Below are 21,622 nucleotides of genomic sequence, written 5' to 3'. Positions count from 1 at the left end.
AGATTACAGAAAAAAGAAGGCAAAACATGGAGCCAGAACAAGCCCTAGGGCGGCAATTAAATGGTCTGGTTTCTTGTACAGTATGAACCATGCAGAGTCCTCAGCTTTTCAGAGAACTACTTACTCTAAACTCCCTGGAGGGAATATATCCCCCGTCTGGCCCCGCAACGCCTTGTGATCCCCCAGAATGAGCTGGAGGATGTTGCTGGGGAGAGGGATGTCTGGGTTTCCCTGCAGGACCTGCTTCCCCCATGACCCGAGTTTGGATAGACAGAAGACAAGTGATGCATGGACAAAGATATTTGGTATGCAAATCACTCCTCATGGATTAGGGCTCCTTACCAGGGAGAAGCACGCCCACCTCCAAGTTGCGCCTGAGCATGGGTGTGCTGATTGCTGGGAGGCCTTATTGGAAGTTATGATTTTTTTAAGATGCAGAGTATACCTCAGATACAATAGTCCTGGCTTAAAGGACAAGGAGGTATGATTTGATTAGGGATTGTGTGTGCAAACAGCAGCTAACAGGTTTTATAATGTCAAATTGTTACTCCTGTCTGAAGCTTCATGACTTTAGGTAAAACATTAGCCAAAGCTTTGAAAAATGTAGCAAAGTCTATCAGAAAGCCTTATGAACTATCAAAATCATTATTACGGATTATGAGAAGGTCTGGATGCTAAGGCCAGATAAAGCAAAACTTTTGTACAGTGCTGCATCTAAAAGGAAGAAACCAAACATTTTCTCCTGGGACGTTTATTCTGTTTATCGGTTAACAGCGGAAGGTCTCTCTCATCACGTTGCCTGTACTTGGTCCCTAAAAAACCAACTGCTCTGTCTCCCTCGGCTTTTAAAAGAACTGCTACCTGGTCTGGACCGAGTTTTCTCTCGCTTCCGTCCCCTTCTCTGTCTCTCAAGGTTAATACGTCCAGCTCAGAGAGCCGTGATTTTGTAGGGTCAGGAAGTCAGGGGGGAAGTCAGACAGTGATGGCTCCTGCAGATCTGAGAAGGAAAGGCCCAGTGGAAGCAGACATGGTTCATATGCCAAGAGAATAAAAAGAACAGGGGGGTCTTTACATTTAATGTAAGATATGCATCTTCTCGTTTAGTCTGCATTTTGTTTTTTTGGTCTTTATCTCTTTATAGGCCACAACTGATGGATGGATGGCCTTAGTAAAACCAGGGCAGGCACTTAGAGAGCGGGACAAGCCGAGCAAGGTTACCTGTCATCCGTCCCTGAAAACGGCACTTCGCTGTAGGAAGTGATGATGCTACTCAGCACTATGAAGGGATATTTACTGATTTTTACTTTTCTCTTAGTTTATAAAATGCATAAATAGTTCTGCGTATTTTCTGCTAAATTATCAAATTAGGAATTTTCCCCTTGGGTTAAATGTACCAAATATCTTCTGAAAAGAATCTTACTAAGAATCCCTGAAATATTTTTGGCTATCTTATGACATTTTATAAGGATAAAAGTTATTATTTAAGGTTTGATTTGTGGGTTTTGCTTCAAAATATTCAAATACTTTACAGTATGAAGATGTTTGTGATGAATAACAATCTAGACTGAAAAAAAAAAGGATTGAAGAAATGCAGTTTTTAACTAGGTTGACTTCTTTTTCTTTGGCTTATTTTTAAAAGAAAACATAATTCAGACTTGTCTGGGCTATTTATTCACTGGTTTTGAATTAATTCTGCGTGCTAAAAGTCTGATATTGACCCCAAATGTGCTCATTTGGAAGCTGTTATGATGCTGTTGCCACTAGATCAAACAGTTAAAGCATTAAAGCTCTTAATGCAGTTTAACAAGTGAAAAATACAACAAAACATACATCTTCTACATTCTAATGACAAAATAAAATGCTTGTTAGCATAGAATATGTAAAGGAAATACAACACGTCCTCACCTCCTATAGTCAGATGATTGTCTACTTAATTTCGTATCTATTTGACAGCGTAAACAAAAAAGCAGATGCTTGTATGTAATTGTACTCGTAAATTCAAACAGTAAGGGTTTAAATTTGAATCCTGTTTGCTGGTTAAATGTACTTTAACCAGGTCCACAGCATCACGGATCCTCTACCGTACCTGGGAGTAGGTGTAAGGTCCTTGTTAGCACATATGTGCTTTGTTTTATGCTGATTATGATTAAGAAAAAACCCCATTCATGGCACTGCACAATGTGAAGTAGCCCCTCCAGGAAGAGGAATGTTGTTATCCATGCCCACCATGAGAGGTTAAATCTGCTAGTGAAAATATATAGGGTTCCTGATACAGAGCAACCTTTTCATAAGTCTCTTGGAAACAACAGACAATATTATCCTGAAGAAAAACAACTCTGCAGCATTTAAAATTCATGTAAAGCTAAAGCAGACTGCAGATAAAAGACAGTTTGTGGAAAAATCCGTAAAAACCCTAAAATGTCTTTTTTCCGTGACTCCTCATACATATGGGCTCAATAAATGCAGGCACTGAGTTAATTATTCATGCTTTATTAAAGGTCAAGTTTTAGGCAGGTTGCTACAGTTGTTAAAATGTGCCTCCAGCACTAAAAGGAAGATGTGTGGTTGGTGTTTTATCAACGTGCTTTAAACACCACAGAAGCGTTACGTGTTCATAGAAACACGCCGCTAACCGCTAACGTTTGCAGCAGTTTGGCCAAGTTCAACCTTAACAAGAACTGAAAGAGTTAAAGGTTCACTTTAAACATATAAATGCTGAATTAACTGATGGTCCTGATGTGGTTCATCATAAAAAAAAAAAAATCAGAAATCAATTCTGGAATTAACTGTTTTGTTTATGTATATAAATTATTAAAACAATTACAACTAAAAGTCAGTTGATCTGTATGTTTGTTTTTCAATGTGGTGAACTGAATCAATAGAACAGAATAGAAATGTCCTTTATTATCCCACAGTTAGGAAATCCAACAGACATCAGAGGGAAATTCAATGATGAGAGGTAAAGTGATACATTAAAACCTCAAGAACATATATGACATGTAGTCATATTCAGTAAAATATTGAGAGATTAATTTATTTCAGTAATTCAGTTTATTGAGTGAAGCTCATTATTCCCCATTATTTACACACAGATTGATGTTTTCAAGCCTTCATTTCTGCTAAATAATACATTTAATATTAGAATATTACATCAAACCAATCGAAAAATACATTTCTAATACAGAAATGCAGTGCTTAATAAAAAAGTAGGTTTAATACATGCTGAAAGGTTGTTATTTTCAAAAGATGCTTTAAATCTGACATTCAAGCCACATCAGAACACACATACTAATTTACTGAATGACTGGTACATATTTCCCAAATATATTTTATAATAATTTTATAATCTTTAGATTTTTGTGTTTTCACAAATATATTAAAGGTTTTGTAAATCTTAACTTGTTTTTCAAAGAATCTCTGTCTTATGAAGGGTGATGTAGTTCAGGTTTGAGGGTTTTATGTGTTTTAATTTTTGAAAAAGAGACAATCACTGAAATAGCCGTTAGCTTAGCATCAACTTAACTTTAGCGTCATGGGTCAACTGCGGCGGCAGCCATATTGTCTCAGAGGTACTTAGAGGTACTTGTGCTCTGTTGACATGAAAATCCACGTCAGGGTTGATCAGTTTAATTACTTTAACCGTTTAATTATTTGGATTTTGAACTAAATATGATAAACTTCAGTTTGCATTCCTGAAAAACGAAATCAGAAGCTTTGAATAAGACACCAAAGTCATTGTCATCAGCCATATTTTAATGTAGTGCCTATGTTTCTTTATGTTGCACATTGGTTGTAAAGTGTGATTAATATAAGGGGTACTACTCCCAATTGAGGGGATAAAACTAAAAACTTTTGATGTAGAAATTAAATGTTTGTACTGTTATCCTACGGAGTTTTCAATTTGATAATTTGGTTTTCTAATAGTTTTTTTTGTCTTTATGAGTCAGATATTTCTGCATGAACAGATGTCTTATAAGATAAGATAAGATAGGCTTCATTGATCTCACAGTGGAAAAATTCACTTGTCTGACACGATTAGAGAGGGGATTTAAATTGATTAAAGGTGCCGGCTATGACTGCATATGCTTTTATCGTCCTGTCTACGTTGTGCAGAAATGACAGGACGCCTATGAAATATTTAAGCCGCTCGACTTGATGTGTGCAGCTGCTTCACACCTGATCTTTCTCCCGCCACACAGAATACATCAAGCGTATGCTAACAGTTTGGGTCATCTGTTTAAACTGCAGAACATCTGATGCTCTCCTCGTATCCTGGGCTGCTGCTGGCAGCTTCTGCTTGGCTCACTTCAGCTCCTCTTAAGGAGGAGGTCAGACGTTAGAGACCCTCTCCTCCGTTCCTGACATGTTCAGGGAGGTAGAGATGAGCTCAGTCCTCACTCAATGACACGGTGAGCAGCGTGTCCATAATCTGATGAGATTAAAGCCTAAACGGCAAACTAAAACTTATTTTATTGCCTATTAAAATGCATATAAACAATTACACAGGAGATGCTTGACTGGACAAGCAGATCAGCAGCAGAAAACCATCAGAACTTGTTCTCCACCCGTCTCTGGTGCTTGTGCCACCCTCTGCTGGTGTGCTACTCTGGGAGGTTAGCCGTTTTGCCTGCGTAAAAAAAATCCTGTAGCAATGAATCCAATTAAGACAATGTTTCGTATACCAGAGAAAAGGTAGACATGGGTCAATGTGTCAAAGTTTTTGCTCGCGCTAACTCCTCTCCGCCTGCATGCAGATATCTGGGTGGCCAGCCGGACAGAAACATCCCGACAGGCAACACTTTATCCATGAGTTCTCACTGTCGACGGCTAAACCTCAGCTTTCAGCGTTGAAGTATTTTTTATTCAAAGCAAAAAACCAAACTTGTTGGACAAACAGGCCGTGCAAGACTTATGTCTTAATTTTGTTTCACAGGCTCCCTGAAGGGGGTCGTCAACCAGAGTTAAAGCAGTCAGGCTAACATGAATTAGACAAAAGAGGTTAGAAAGTGTTAACTAAATCAAAATATTATACTTAAATGAAAAACGAAGTGAAATTGTGAATGAACAAATACAAAAACACACACACACACACACACACACACACACACACACAAGTGAGTGAATAAACAGACAAGCGACTTTCAAAGCAGAGCAATCCAACACTTCCCTTCCCAAACCCCTGACTCCTAAACCAGACATCACCGCGATAGGACAATAAAGGTTGCCATATTTGTTGAAAAAAAATTCTACTTGCAATTAGTGGCATATCTTATTTTTTTCAAGGTGAAGTGAGTCTGTTAACCCAGTGAGCCACATCTGTAATCCAGGAATGCCTTTTGCCTTCCAAAGCTGCTGGATATGTTTCTTTGCAACAATCAAAGCACATAAATATGACCTCTCTGTGCATGTCATAGTCCCTTAGCCTCTTTAGAAAAGCCAAACATAAAGAATGTAGGACTTGGGTCAATCTTAAATTTTAATACAGCGGTTGCAAAATCTTAGGCGATGATAAAGTCTGCTGGCTTATCTTTAATCGTCTGCATAGAAACCCTTTCTGGCCTTCTCCTGTACGTGTATAAAAGCCTGATCAGGCAAACCACACACCCAGCTTTCCTGAAACAGAGAAATGTGTATATTCTTTAGTTTTAAGTTAGTAGCTGTTTGAATTCACTCACAAACCCTGAAAGGTAGGGCTGCAGGAAGTTTAAGTAAACCAGGGAAACAATTATCAAGATCAAAATTAGTTAAAAATCAGATCTTTCTAAAAAGGATGGCCAATAAGTTTTTGTGCATTGAATACATTGAATTTCATAGTCTGTTGTCTCCATAATCAATCCAAGATCAGATCCATTGATCACATCAGTCCTTGAAAAATCAAAGTTTGAGACTTCTTATGTAACACACATTTTAGAAAATTATTAATTTATATACTCTAGCCAACGTGTGATGAGGAAAACTTTGCAATGGCTTATAATTTCTTGTTTTATTATTATTATTATTATTATTATTATTATTATTATTATTATTATTATTATTAAAAGATCAAGCTAGTTTGAAATCCTGATTAAGTAGTAGGACAACCGTGTCATCAGTAAAATGTCCAATATGGATCTTCTGTAATTTAGCGGACTGTTTCCACGCAGATGGAGGGACACCACGAGGGCCACAAGTTAAACTCCCGAGGAAGTTTAATGAGCTTGAAAAGGAGATAAAATTTGTTCAGCCTTATAAATCTTTGAGAAACTTGGACGCCTTTATTTTTCTCTCTCTCTTCTAGCTTGAAAAGGTTTTTAATAGTAAAATCCTATCGAATGTTCAAAGAGGGAAACTGTTTACTCACTGATAAACATCTGGGACGCACATAAAAAGGCGCCCAGCTACACAGGCTGGGAAATGCTGATGCAATCTTTAAAATGTTCTGCATTTTAGGATTTTATCATGTGTTTCAATGTTAGATGTTGATCTTAAAGCCAGAATATTGCTGTGATAAACGCAGTGTTGTTGAAAACTGAACTATATCTCTGAACAGCAGAGTAGAGATGGAGAATGATAAGAATTAAACCAATGCATGAAGTGTTGCGGATTTTTTAGACTTTCAGGGAGAAGCCTGCAGAGGTTTTAAATAGAGCAGCTCCACTGCTTTATGGTTTCCTGGATTTCTTCTCTCCCGTGTGTATTTTAACCTCCAGTAAGACAAAAGAAGCCAACCGTAATCAGAATCCATTATTTAGGCCGGGGTTGCATTGTTAATCACGGCTTTGATCAGGGAGAAGCCCGACACTGTTCAGCGGGAGAAAACTTAAACTTTAAATGCAGCAGATCTTTTAATTATGAACAAAGGTATTTTGCTCAATAAGGAGGAACAAAGCCGGTGATATTGAATACATAAATGATAAATGTGTCTTGAATTATAAACCATTTATTGTATGAATTATTAACCACAGCACTGTTTTCATCTGGGGATTTTGAGAATAAATTCGATTCGAGTCGTACTTTCGTTTTAAAAAGAGTCAGTTTTTAGATGTGAGGTACAGCGCGGATTGACCCGACTCCACCGCGTTCTGCGTGGCTCGGTCACTTATTGTGCGTCGCAAAAGTTTTAACGCTTTATATTCCTTAAACATTTTGTCATCAAAAGCCTCAATGTATTTTACTCAGATCTTAAATGTAAACCAACAAAAATGTAATGCATAACAGTGAGGTGGATGAAAAACAATATATGGTACTTATTATTTTAACAAATAATAATCTGAAAGATGCTTTCCCTACAGTAATGGCTACAATACATGTTTTTCCCACAAATCAAGCTCAGTGACATACTGGAGTGCTACTGTGAAGTTTTATTTAGGACTGGGCTTTGACTGGGCCATTATACGACATAGATATCCTCTAATCTAACCCTAATTTATTGCAGTTCTGGCCGTGTGTTCAGGCTTGTCGTCCTTATCCGCCTTGTGTCTTGCTTCTTTGTGGAATTTGTCGCTCTCTTCTTTATATATTCAGTCTTTGGTTACAGTCAGAGGAGGGTAGAGTAGCCAAATATTGTACTTGAGTAAAAGTAGCACTACTTCAACAGTTCTTTACTCAAGTCAAAGTAAATAGATGTCAGTGAAGAAATTACTCAAGTAAAAGTCAACAACATGGCTACTCAGGTGCTGAGTAACTAATCAGAACATCTGATGATTTAATATCTAAAAATTCTGTAATCAGACAGACAAAAAATATAAGGTTACGTGCAAATTCTGGTATTTTAAACACAAAAGATACACTACAAACAAAAAACACTTTTCTAAATAATTTTTTTAACATTAAACTTGAAAGCAATACTTACAGCAGTTAATGTATATATAGTATGTTAGGACAGTGCAAAGTACTTCCAGTAATAATATCTACTATTTACTGTACGTTCATTTGACCTCCTAATGGTTAAACGAGCTCAGCAGATAGAAAATAACGTTAAAATAACAAAGCTTGTGTACAAATAAAAAGTCTCACTAGATTTTTGGTTTGAGATTTTTTTTCTCTCTGCTGCATTTCTGGTTAAAACTAATCAGTTATTTATTAATGAAGTTACTCACAGTAGGTCGAGTAGCCAGAAATTTTACTCAAGTAAGAGTAGCGATACTTGAGTATTAATATGAGTCAAGTAAAAGTAAAAGTACAGCGCAGTAAAACTACTCCTGAAAATGTACTCAGGTAAACGTAACTAGTTACTACCCACCTCTGGTTGCAGTTATCCTCTGTAGAGCTTACTTCCTGTTTTCGAGGCATCTGTGCGGTTTACTTCATGTTTTCCCGTTGCTCCTGTCTTCTGGTCACTTTTTGGACTGAAGCTTGATTATTTGCTACGACGGGTTGTGTTTCAGCTCCGTTGTTCTCAACCACCTCCTCCTCGTTTAGTCATCACCCCCCCCCCCCGCCCACCTTAAATCTCTGTTTTTTAGCTCTAGGTCAGATCCTCCTGTTTATGCCACCTTTGTATTTGCGCTGCTGTCGTGTATTTTTAAATGAATTTTACTTTCCTCTATAAGGAAAGAGTTTATCTTTCACCTGCCTGCCTCCTCTGTGCGTTTGGGTCGCCCACTTCATCATTATGCCACTGAACCTGCCTCCTCATCTTAAGCCTAGGCAACGTCTAACAGATTCCCCTCTTCGTCGCATCATCTTCTGTAAGCAGCGCTCTGTGAATTTGAATTAGTTAAGTCTCAAAAACAAATTCATTGTCCTATTATTTGTGTCTGCATCCAAAGACTGGTGTGAATTATTTTAATATGAAATGTTTTATGGCCGGCTTTTGTTGTCATTCAGACTCCTAATCTGTTGTCTTTGCTTTGGTAATTTTAGTAACGTTTAAACTTATTATTATATAAACCATTGATTCAGAGTTGTGTTTGCACGGCTTTTGCTTGTTTTTCATTTAAATGAAGTCTTTTATTGCCCCATTGTCCCCTTTCCCTTCAGAGGTCCTGCCTTTTGGCCGGCTGCAGCTTTATTTATTAATTTACTTACTTATTTATCTATTTACGCGTGTAATGTCTGCCAGTGTAGCATTAAGAGTTGCTGTCATAATGCCAAAGAGAGCACAACAAATTTACTTTCACAGGTGGAGCATTACTGCTTTTGCCATAGCCCCCCGCTTGATAAATATGCATATTTCTGTTCCTTTCCAAATACATGGAAGTGTGCAACCAGATGTAGACGTAGAGGTATGGAAACGAGCACAGCGTCGCGGTTATGGCTGAAATTGAAAGCCTTGTCCTCAAACCATTTCCTAGACAATTTCTTGGCAACAGCCTCATCAGGCTCTCTGAAGAGACTGCAGCAGGACGAGGCAGCAAGGCCACTTTAATTCTCTCTGAAACAAAGGAACCAGGAATGAGTTGTGCAGAGCCACTTAAGGGCTCTGGGGTAAAAATGGGATTTGTGACCTGCTGCAGTGGTGTCACAGCGCTGTGCCCTGATTGACTGTCAAGAAGCAGGTAGGTGAGGGAGGGAAGGGCACGAGGGAGGAGGGATGGCTGCTGCCGCCGCTGATGATGGAGACCACCAGGACCTCATTAGAACCACATTTCATCAAACACCACCGCTCTCGCTTTTTCCCTCTACCTCTTTCTCCTCTATACTCTTCTTTTCATTTCCTGCCTTTCATCACTTCTTGCCGCTCCTTCTGTGGTCTCCTCACAACTCCTCTCTTTCCGCCGCACTTTCAGGTCTCATTAACGGCACAGTTCTGTTAATCTTCCACCACGTCAAAGTCAGGGGATGATAATGATATTGGCACATCCTCCTACCGCACATCTGCTGCCACCATATTCATTTGTTTTTGTTAATGCCAAGAAAATGGAAATTGGTCAGAGCTGTAGGAATGTAAATATCTGCCTGGTTTCTGCTGGGGTGGTATTTCAGGGCACGTTAAAGGGCTCCAGTGTGCATATCATTGCTCTCAGTGTAAAGGTCTGCATAAAAAGCGTGGGGGGGGGGGGAGAGAAAACCCGCCCCCAGACATGTGCAGACATGCAAAGCAAAACCTGTAGCTGCCTCAAACATACCAACACAATGTAGAGCAGCTCAACATACATAAATAGTGCCGCGATAATGATTTATGTGCATGCAGAGGAGCAAATGAGGCCACACACCTTATGAAAATTTCATGTAAGAAAAATGCAAGAGGGAATCGGAGGCTGGAAGTTTGAGGATAAAAGTGGGTGTAAAAAGAGCACAACAAGCAAGATGTCACAATAGATGAGATTTAAAACAAAAAAAATGTGCCGCGATCCGCAGCTGCTTGTGGTTTGGTTCCCACTTGTGTTTGTTTTTAGTTCATTTTAGTGTTATTAGTGTCTCTCTACATTTATTCATTCTTTTATGCGAATGCTAGTTCTTTTTTGTGTCCTGTTCTGTGCATTGTGGTTAGTCTCTTTTAGTCTTTAGCGTTTTGGTTTAGTTAGACCCTCAGTTCCTCCAGAGCCCATTATATCTGCGTTCTGCTGATTGTGGACCTGGTCTCCATGTTACTCATCACGTCTCCGTAGGGTTTAAGTATCTCAGTCATTTGCTGCTGGATTACTCGTTTGTTGTCTCCCCGGTTCCAGTTATCTGCTTGTGTGTTGTAAGTTTCCAATTATTAAATCATCCATTCCCAAACTCCATCATCCATCTGCCCGTTTCCTGTTGCCATTTGCTTCCTCATCAATAAACCACTAACATAACAAGAAGTGTCACGACTGTAAAACCTCTGATGATTAGATTATCATGAGACGTTGTAATGAAATGTCAAAACACTAAAGCAACATTAAAACATGTAAACCCTAAAATAAATCAGAATAGGACCTACAAACCTGCCACTTTCAAAGTAAAGGTTCATTTTCATGCCTAAATCTGGAACTGTATGTTCAGAAGCCAACGAAAAGATCCCCGATCATCTAAAACTCCCACAGTTGCATCAGTAATCAGGGGGTATAGAAGAAACCATAGATCCATTAATCAGAAGCGCAGTTGCCATCCTCGGAAGATGGCTGAACAGGCAGCGAGTGGCTTTCACAATCTGAGGAACAGATTGGCAATCAGAGGAAAGTTTCTGGGACACATCCGATGGTGTGAGGGACACGGTGCTGCATTCAGTCCACTAAAACCCACTGTGGATGAAACTGAAGACTAGAATCTGTGAGAGACAATGCAAAGACGCAATATACCAAAATTACTTGGTCTGAAATCCCAGCATGAATGTTCAGATGGGTAATATCAGATACTGACCAATGGAAACATGTAATTACCGAAGGAAACATCTGTAGAGATGGGTCCTTTTTATATTAGTGTGGTTCACACGCAGACCTGAAACGTCTATGTAAATTATTTAATTTGGTAGCCCATCTAGAACAGAACAAAAGGGTATAAGCATAATGGATGGATCGCTCTGTTACACATTAATAATTTGTAAAAGTGTGGTGCATAGTCGCATCTCAGAAATTCCACATTCACTCACCAGTTACACGCGTTCAATGATTGTTTTCACAAATACACACTCAGCCAATCACATCAGCTACTCAATTTGACATTTGGACGTGGAGAAGAGGACCAGTGGGTGTGCATATATGAACAACTGCAGCAGAATATATAAAAGAGCTACTCAAATGCTGCAGCAATGACCAAATAACAATGTTACTTAATCTCAAACTTCCTTATGCAGACGCTCTGTCTGCACTGATGAAGATTTACTTACTTCAGTGTGTGGCAAATAACCTCTTGGGGGCGCTCACAGACAGTGATTATTAAAGGAGCACAGTGTAGCCAGGATTTCTGCAGACGTCTGCCCCCTCTGGTGACAAGTTGAAATAACATCAGGGTTCTGCACATGCATAGGCGAAGAGGAAAAACATCTTTTGTTTAGCGGCATAATGTCTTCTGAGGTAAGAAAGTTATAAATTTAGAAGTTAGTCTCGCTAATGCATCAATTTAAAACGGAGACGCAACAAATTATTGAGGTGAATGAGAGCGTGCAGCGCGTCACCCACGCGTATGCCCAGAGGATTTGGGCTGAATCGCTCTGTCATGAACTGACTAATCCAGACTTTAGCGGCAACTGAGGTAAATAGTGCATAACTCATTTTACATCTTGGGCAATTGAATGGGAAAGAAAATAAACAATATTGAACTTCAAAACTTGCACTGTGCACCTTTAAGTAAGCAAACAAAAAATTACATACCTGGTCATGATCCAGTAACACACTTTTAATTTCACAGCCTTCATTGCAATATAGACTCTATGCAACAAAGCTAATCCATCCTAGAGGTGACAGGCCCCATTGTTTTTAGATATGCCATACTATACGTAGCAAGTTATGTGTTCGATATAACAATAATGTGTGGCATAATGTTGTTCCCACAACTGCTTGGGTGCAGAATTCTGTAGGTTAGGATGTTTTAACTACATTCCCATGCTGTGTGCCAAATATTCAACCAGTTGCAAAGACTTTCACTGACTTTGTTCCCCGTAACTAAAACAGCTTAGTGAACAAGAAGCTAAAGCACATGGAGAGGATGGAAACGACAGAACAGTGAGGAAAATGTTGCTTCATGGCAAGCTATGTTATTATTGAATGATTAAACAGTAATGTAATGAATGCATGTTTATTATAGTGCAGCCCTTATCTGAACTCTGTAAAAAGGTTGACAAGCATTGATGTAATAAAGGCTTAATAAGCATTATTATTCATGTAATGTCTTACATTTACATGTGATTTGGGAAATATTTGATGAGAGAAATGAAAAATAAACTCCAGTTGAAGCTGGTGCACAAATATGCAAAATGCATTTTTTATTTGCAAGAAAAATTTGTTTTTCCACAAAAATAAATGTTTGTTCCAGCGCTTACATTCAAACCGTGTCATCATACATGTAATAATTTATATTCAGCAGTGTGGCTTTCCTCCGTTGGATGTTTTCTGTGTTGAAAACGGCTCTGTTCATATTTAAATCAGCACCGGGATGAGAGGTTTTTGGGATAAACACACACATTCCTCTCCTGTGTGTGTGAACGGGAGCGAGATTTAAGGTGAATCCTTTGTAAGACCCCGGGGCTTCCACCACTTGCAAAGCAATATGACAAGCAACATATACCCTGGAGGCTGCGTCGCAATCTGTTTGTCAACAAAGCGATTTCTGCTTCAAACCCGCAGCAAGGCATTTCGCCAAAGTTCTCCAAAGTGTGTTTTTTTTTTCTTCTCTCTGCCTCTTTGCATATTTCTGTGTAAACTCCAGCTCAACAGAAATAAACACAATATGTTTAAATTACATAAAAGGGTAAAATGTATAATTTTTTTATGTGAAGGGGGGAAATACAGGTTTGGAACCATATTTATTGAATTTCTAGCTTATGTTTCAAGGGAATGAATGTTTTGCTTTGTTTCTTTCTCCTGTCCACCAATCAGCCTCTCAGGATGCACTGCCACACCTGCTCCCTGGTGACCAGCTCGGGTCACCTGATCGGAGGAGGCCGGGGAGAGGAGATCGACGGGGCCGAGTGCGTCATCCGCATGAACGACGCCCCCACGGCCGGGGCGTACGGCCGAAACGTCGGCCGCCGCACCTCCCTGCGAGTCATCGCCCACTCCAGCATGCAGCGGGTGCTGCGCAGTCGCCACGAGCTGCTCAACGCCAGCCAGGACGCCGTGTTCATCTTCTGGGGTCCCAGTAACTACATGAGGCGCGACGGCAAGGGCCTTGTGTACAACAACCTGAGGATGATGAATCAGGTGCTGCCCAAGCTCAAAGTCTACATCATCTCCTGGCAGAAGATGCAGCAGTTTGACGAATTGTTCAAGAAGGAGACGGGCAAGGACAGGTGAGCGCTAGAGTGCATTCCGGAGTAGAATGAAGATTATTTTAGCTTTGTACTATTTGAAAAGCCCAAGAGCCCCATGTGTGCACACACACACACAAAATATATTTTTGACGCCCATTTTGGCATGAACAAAAATGAACGTTGTGTCAGTTGACAATTTAAAAAAAAATACACAAAGTACTGAAACTCACCCAAATCCAATGAAATACAAGAAGTGGCGGACATATTCATTCTGCCAACAGATAACTGTGAAGGTAACTTTTAGTGTATTGCATTATTTTGCAGACCGGGTAGCGTCCACTTTATTGGGTTTCGATACCTGTGAGTATGATAACTACCATCAGGATATTTATCCGCTGTTTACAACATTATCTTGTCTCTCACTACACATCCACACAGCATCAGTCACAGCTCCACATAAAAACTATTGTTAATAGCTCTGCTGTTTTATTCTTACCTTTCTTCTTCTTGGTATAATGTGGTCTTCACTTCACTGCAAAAGTGAGCTAAAAGTAAGTAAAATGATCTTGAAATGGGTGCATTTTTCCTCGATTTGAGCAAGTAAATAAGATTGTTTGCCAATGGAATGAGATTTTTGCACTTAGAGTAAGAACAGTTCATCTCCATCATCTTATTTCAAGTGCAGGATGTGTAATTGTCTAATCTTAGGGGTAGAAAATACTCATTCCATTGGCAAATAGTCTTATCTAGCTGTTCAAATCAAGGGAAAATGCTTTTCATTTCAAGAAGATTTTACTTACATTTAGTTCCCTTTTTGCAGTGTTAATATTCTCGGCTCCCGTTGCTCAACAACAGAGACACTGGTACCTGTGTTATCTTTTGTCTTCTATAAAGCAGACCCTTTAGTTAGTAGTGTCACCAAGCTTTCTGGGTTAGTTACCAGTACCGGATGATGTGGAAGCAGACTGGACTCAGAGCTGGGCTTTTGGGTCACCCCGTGGTTCAGCAGGACTCTTATTTTTTCCCAACGCTTCAGTACAAAACACCAGCCGGCACTTCCTGCCTAATCTATGGCAATCCTCGAGGGCCATTTAACCAGCATGTAATGGTTCGGAAAACATGTTTCTACACAGCAATGATGAAACCGAATTTTATTTACGCTTGTCCATTCTAAAACAGTGCACAACAAATATAATAATCTTGATATTATTGATCTTACAACAGTAAGTTACCCAAAGAGTCCTGATTTATTGCGTGTGTGTTAAAGAGTCTGATGACAGAGGGGGAAAAGGACCTCCGGGAAGCAGCTTATGAAGCTAACTTTCTGTGCCACCACTGAAATATAGTTTCAGTTTTATTTAACTCAAGGAGCAACGAAGGAGTTTGAGCTTTTATGGCCTAAACCTGTACAAAGAAACAGAATCACATGTAGGCCCATACATTAACGTAACACGCCTCAAAATGATGAAAACAGCCTCAGTTAGATGGAAACTGTAACTATTCCTCTGTGTTTGTCACGTGTAGATGTAGCTAAATGCGCTTTGAAATGTGTGGCGAGGAGCACAAAATGCACGTAAATTGTCTAAGAGGCTCAATGCAAAGTGCTTTACATGATTAAAATATAGGAAAATAAAACAGAATAAAAGCAAGTAGGGATAGTATGTAGAAACAAAAAAAGAACATTAAAAACAGTAAAACAGTTTAACTAGAACAGTCAAAGGCAATTTGAAACAAATGTGTTTTTAATCTTGATTTAAAAGATCTCAGGCTTTCCACACTTTTACAGTTTTCTGGAAGTTTGTTCCAGATAAGTGGAGCATAGGAACTAAATGCTGCTTCTCCATGTTTAGTTCTGGTTCTGCAGAGCAGGCTGGAGCCAGAAGACCTTAGTGGTCTGGAGGGTTGATACACTGATAACAAGTCTGTGATGTATTTAGGTGCTAAGCTATTCAGGGATTTATAAACTAACATAAGGATTTTAAAGTCTATTCTCTGAGATCCAGGGAGCCAGTGGAAGGACTTTAGAACTGGTGTGATGTGCTCTACTTTCTTAGTCTTAGTGAGGACGCGGGCAGCAGCGTTCTGGATCAGCTGCAGCTGTCTGATCCACTTTTTAGGCAGATCTGTGAAAACACTGTTGCAGTAATCAATTCTACTAAAGATAAACGCATGGATTAGTTTTTCTAAGGTGGGATCTAAGGTCACATGTCCATAAATAGCTGCATAAAGTTGTGCATAACTGTAGAACGGTGGCAGCGGTGCACATCCCGGTGGAAGAATGCGACAGCAGCGTGTTTTCAGAGATACTACTGACCTGCTGGCACATGACGAGTGGCTTATTTACCTGTTCAGATTTCCCTGGGGAATAATTTTTTTAATTGGCATTACAGAGAGAAACCAGGAGGAACCGCCCGTTGCCGGTGCCGTTTCAAGTTCTGACTCCGCTGCTTGTCTTTGCAACCGGAGCTTTTCAGAAGGAGTTGACCGTCACGTCGCGTAGTTAGCAACCCTGAGCCGTCCCTAGCCTGCCTTCTGGGACTCTCAGCCTCATCCATGTTTTTCAGATACATAAAAGCGTCTCAAACCGTGGCTTATTTGTAGTGAGGAGACGATTTCCAAATGTATTCACTGCAAAAAAGGGAAGTAAAAGGAAGTAAAATTTTCTTAAAATTTTTATATTTTTCCTTGATTTCAGTAGCTAAATACAACTATTTGCCAGTGGAATGAGAATTAAATTATTCCCCCAAAATATGATAATTAGACATCCTGCACTTGAAATAAGATGATGGAGATGAATTGTTCTTATTTTAAGTGCAGAAATCTTATTCCATTGGCAGATAAGCTCAAATCAAAGAACCTCACCCCTCCCCGGACACTCGGCAAGGGCCCGGTCAGTCTATCAAAAGATATGCCTCTGGGCGGAGTTCTTCAGACACCATCTTACAATTAGCATGGACGGGTGGACTCCGGGTTATATTACGTGAGCATTATGATAACGCTTGGAATTGCAGTAATAATAAATATATGCTAATTATAAGTGTTTTGTCTCTTATAATTGTTTCCTTCCTTTGCTGCCAAATCTCTGAATCGGGTGAGGCGGGCCGTTGTGAATGAAACAGGAAAAACTAGAGGCCGTCTTAACACATGGCTTTGTAAGCTTCTCGTAGTGAATGTATTTTAAGACAGCAGATAAACAAAATGCTGCTTCCTTGTTAAAGAAAAAATATATGAAAAAATAAATCAGCCAAGGTATCAAGAGTTGAGTTGTGGGACCTCCACAAGTCTGTTTTATCCTCTGGTACAATTTCCAGGTACCTGAAGGTGTTCTTGTTCTCTTTATCTATGGCGCTACTCATCTACTTATCACCCGGAGTTAAATATACTAGGGTTTTGCAGTATATTAAAACAAAACTTTTACAGAAAAGCAACAACTATCCCTACTGCTATACCAATTTTAAATAATGCAGGTAAGATCATTTTATCTGTCGTTTATGAATTTCTTTTTCGGTCAATGCATTCTGGATATTATTGCTGTTTTTATAGAGTAATGGCATTAAGATAACAGGCTGATACAAGCTGGTATATTTGTTGAGCCATTTTCTCAGGTAGTCTGGAGCTCGCCAACTTTTGTTTTAAAACAGTGTTACCTTAGCAGGCGTGTTTGGTGCCACTCCTTTAGTTTCCACATCACAACTGTCTGTGTTTTGCACGATCAGAAATATTTTCACACATCTGAGTTTATCTTTATTTGTAAGGGAAAAGTGGAGCTACCTTCTTTCAGCCAGCTGGCCTGCAATGTGCAGAAAGCGTTTGTTCAGGGCCAGTGCGCCTCATTCACTCCGGCATTCACTCTGCAGTCTCATTAGAGGGATTTTCAACTACCGAAACAGTATGGTGGACAATTTTATCGCTTTAAGCCTCAGTAAACCTCAACGCACTTAATGCATCTTCTCCTTTTGAGAAGATGCATGATGAAAATATTGGAAAAATGGGGTTTTAGAGACGCACATCTCTATCCGTGTTGCTTCACGTATGAAAATTTCTGCACAGGATGTTTTATTCAAGCTCTTGATTTGCTTCTCAGTCTCTGTTTAAAGAGTGATTATGTCCACAGGGAATGCCATTTTGTTCGAAAATGTACCCGTCTAAAGTTCATACATAATAGCTATATATTATTTAGCTTTCTATAATAAGTAAAAATCTACCCATAAAAGTCACCGTTGGCATGCAGCAAGAACGTCACGGGTGGAACTGTTGGTAGTTTGCATGTGTGGGTTATCTCAGGTACTACACACACACACACACACACACACACACACACACACACACACACACACACGGCAGAAAAAAGACAGTTGGGTTAAATGGTCGCTCTAAACATGTGTGTCTGCTTTGTTGTTCTGCTCCATCCCCGTCTTGTCCAGAGACCCACGCCCCCCCCCCCCCCAAAAAATCATAAGATTGCAGCCAATCCACTTTCGCAAGTAATTTCAAATTTCACAAAGGAGGTGCTCACGTTTTCTCCTGCTGGGTTTCCACAGTAAGATGGCTTTGCGAGCAATGAGGCAGAGGTATGGTTGGGTTTGAAGCGCTAAGCCTAAAATTGTCCCATGATTCCACGCTAATGAAATCTCAGCTGGGAATATCAATGTGCTTCTCTGCCCATAGATCATCCTAAATGTTAAACACTGGAACTTTTTATAACTCTAATGCCATCATTTACGGCAGCTCATCTGCGCCTGCTGTGCAAGCTGCTGGTGTACTGTGACCTGACTTAATCCTTTTCCAAACACATATTTATCTAACTATAAGCTTCAGGGATTACAGTGTTGACTATGATCCAAACAGTCTCTTTCCCCCCCTGGACATCTGACTGGCTAGTCCAACAGAGTCAGGTTATTTTGATGAAAGACACTTAGAATCAGTCCATATTGCAGTCTGATTTTGCCACATTTTCTTTATTGTTTAGAATGATTGGCTAATTCATGTACCAACCACCTAATACCATTGATTGTATTGCAAAAAAGAGCTATAAGGATTTTAAATAGAGCTGCTCACCACTGAGTTGTTTTTCCAAGTCTGGTCTTTTAAAAATTAAGGATTTAGTTAAATTATGAGAATGTATGAAATGGAATGTAAAAGCATCTAGAATGTATAATTCTATTTGTCAAACCTTTGCTCAGGGCATGATGTGCCATTCTTTGTTTATTATGAACTGAGAATAGGGCGTAGGGTTCAACCTACTCCTGTTCTTACATGGTATGACGTGATTTTTGTATACAACTGAGACCTTGTTTTGTGTAATGATAATTTAAAGGCATTACCATGAAAAGAACAAATAAAATGAATGAATGGATGAAAAAAAAAGATACGTTAATAGTAAAAGTACTCATTTGTGACACTAATTAAAGAGTGGATGGACGGATAGTCATTGACATGAATGGAACGTGACCTAAGTTTATACTCTTGGTGAATACAGGAGAAAAGAAGGCAGTGCTGTTGCCTTGTAGCAAGCAGGTTGTGGGTTCAAATCCTGGCCTGGGGGGTTTTCTGCATGTTGTCCCTGTGCTTGCACGGGTTCTTTCTGGGTACTCCGGCTTCCTAAAACATGACCAGCATAATTGGTTCCCACGCCCCATCCGGCCATACAAGGAAAAACGGGTGTGGACGATGGATGAATGGTTGTTTCTTCTTCCTTGAGGTCAGATTGGCAATTAAATCAGCGATTTGGAGCGGTCCAACCAGAATCTTAAAAAGAATCCTCATGAGGAGCTAAAGATTAAGGTGATGGCCAAGAGGTCTGGTAAACTCTAAGCTAATCATCAAACTGTTAAAATGGGAGTTGCAAAATATTGCTTTACAATTATAGGGAGGGTTTGCTTCCTGTGACGGCAGTAATTATTTTTCCATCGATCCCTAGGAAGACACGCTGCTTTTAGTCATATTTAAGTACAAACGTGTTTATTTGATCGACCTTTAACATTGTTTTCTCTTTTGAGAGGTACCTGTCTCATTTAATCAAACACAGACTTGTTGATTGACTGAAGTAGACATTTAAATCTGCCAGCGGCGTGAATAAGCTTGGGCTAAACTGTGTGTGCCAGAGTTGGAAGGTCCCCGGTTTAATGAGTCCAAGCTGAGTTCTTTGTCTGGTGGCCATTAATGCCTAATGAATCCCTAACCGTCCACACACACGCTGTGTTTGTCTCTTCCTGTCTTTATCCGGGCTTTTTGTCTGGAGTATCATTGGAGATTGGATCTGAATTGGGCTTAAGACAGATGCCAGGGGAGGAACATGCCAAGCGGAGGATTTAGAGACTGATTCAGACATCCATCCCTTAGAATCTGTGCCTGCAATTATGGGAGCAGCTTACAGTGAGAAGGCAGCTTCTGTTACTGTTATTTACCGGTTTTGTTCTTTGTATTTTAAGGCTGTAACGTCTATTTCTGCTCTGTGGAGAGTTAAATCACAAGCCTAACGGTCTTCTAATGTATGGCTACATTTAAAAGAATCCATTTGTATGCAAAAACGTGGCGCACTTTCATAAAGCTCATTTTAACTAGCTTTACAAAATGAACAAATGGCAGATTTTCTGAATAATCAACTGTGCAATCGTCGACCCTGCAAGCTTATAATTGTAATCATGGGCTATGCCATTTCAGGAAGGGTAATTACAATAATGTGGGATGATGTCACATTCACCAAATGCATCAATAAATATATAGAAGTTAATCACAAAGCCAGAACAATGCTGGAAAGCAGGTGTCTCTCTGCGGCCTTTGTGTTAAATTACCAGGACAGAATGAGACTCAACCGGTAATTAAAGACAAATTAGCTTTTAAAATATGTGCTTTTTCTCCCCCCCCCCCCAGCTTGTGATTTATGGGCCCATAATGGTTTATAACCAACAGCACTAATGTGGCGCGGCACGCAGCAGGAAAATGTGCAGGGATTCACGAGTGTTCAGTCACTCAAAGCACGTCAGGCAGGAAGATTTTAAAGCAAATCCATAAAAGTAAAGATGTGGTGATTTACGAGAAAAGGTGGGAATCGGGTAAAAACAACTGGCCCCGACAGGCAGAAATGGATCCCCTCAGCTCTTCTTTGGAACGGACGCATTCAGTATCCAAAGCAGTGTGTTTGTAAGCGTACGCTTAAAAACACCTGAAACAGCCCACAAAGCTAAATAAAAAGCTTCATGTTAAACGAGAATAATTTGACACTTTCTCAAGGAAACTTGCTCTGACTTCCATCAGATGTGATGTGTGTGTGTGTGGGGGGGGGGGGGGGGGGGGTAACCTTTAAAGGCCACACACACCCACATGTTTTAGGCTTTTTTTGACTGATGAGGCTTCTGCTCAGATTGATGGTGGGCAAACATTCACAGAGACTGAATGAAATGTCAGTGATTTCCTTGACATGCAATAGAAATTATGACGGTGCGCGGACGAAAACACGTGTTAGCGTTAAACGAGGCGGAGTCACTTATGACAAATTATTATTTAGAGTAATACCAAAGCTGGGATGGACTGCAGCTATTTTCTTCATTTTGCATATTGCTCATTTGTTTTGTCTGAATTAGGAGCAAAGACACAATACATGTGTGATAATGAGCATGAGGCAGGGGCAAAGATCAAGCTGAAGTGGGCGAGGTTAAATCTCTGGGGTCGGCCATCGAAAACGATGGACAGTGTAAAATAAAGGAAGTGGAGAGGAGGGAGGAGTGTCGGCCGGGATGTTGGACTCCAGGACTGAAAGGGACAGTCTATAGGGCAGCGGTTAGGAGGCTGAGCCAGAGGAGGCGTTTCTATGGTGCCTGA

The 21,622-nt window shown here is 39.9% G+C and overlaps 1 protein-coding gene across 1 annotated transcript in view; it reads left to right on the top strand.

Moving 5' to 3' along the window:
* The window catches only part of st6galnac5a (ST6 (alpha-N-acetyl-neuraminyl-2,3-beta-galactosyl-1,3)-N-acetylgalactosaminide alpha-2,6-sialyltransferase 5a), an 86,014-nt gene that overhangs the window by 41,737 nt on the left and 22,655 nt on the right, over nucleotides 1-21,622 (top strand). Inside the window, exon 3 of the mRNA XM_036138532.1 lies at nucleotides 13,428-13,840. Coding sequence (XP_035994425.1) covers nucleotides 13,428-13,840 — 413 coding nt within the window. The remainder of the gene's footprint in view (nucleotides 1-13,427; nucleotides 13,841-21,622) is intronic.

Source organism: Fundulus heteroclitus, chromosome 6, assembly GCF_011125445.2.
Source record: "Fundulus heteroclitus isolate FHET01 chromosome 6, MU-UCD_Fhet_4.1, whole genome shotgun sequence".
NCBI lineage: Eukaryota > Metazoa > Chordata > Actinopteri > Cyprinodontiformes > Fundulidae > Fundulus > Fundulus heteroclitus.
This window is presented reverse-complemented; position numbering and strand designations above follow the sequence as displayed.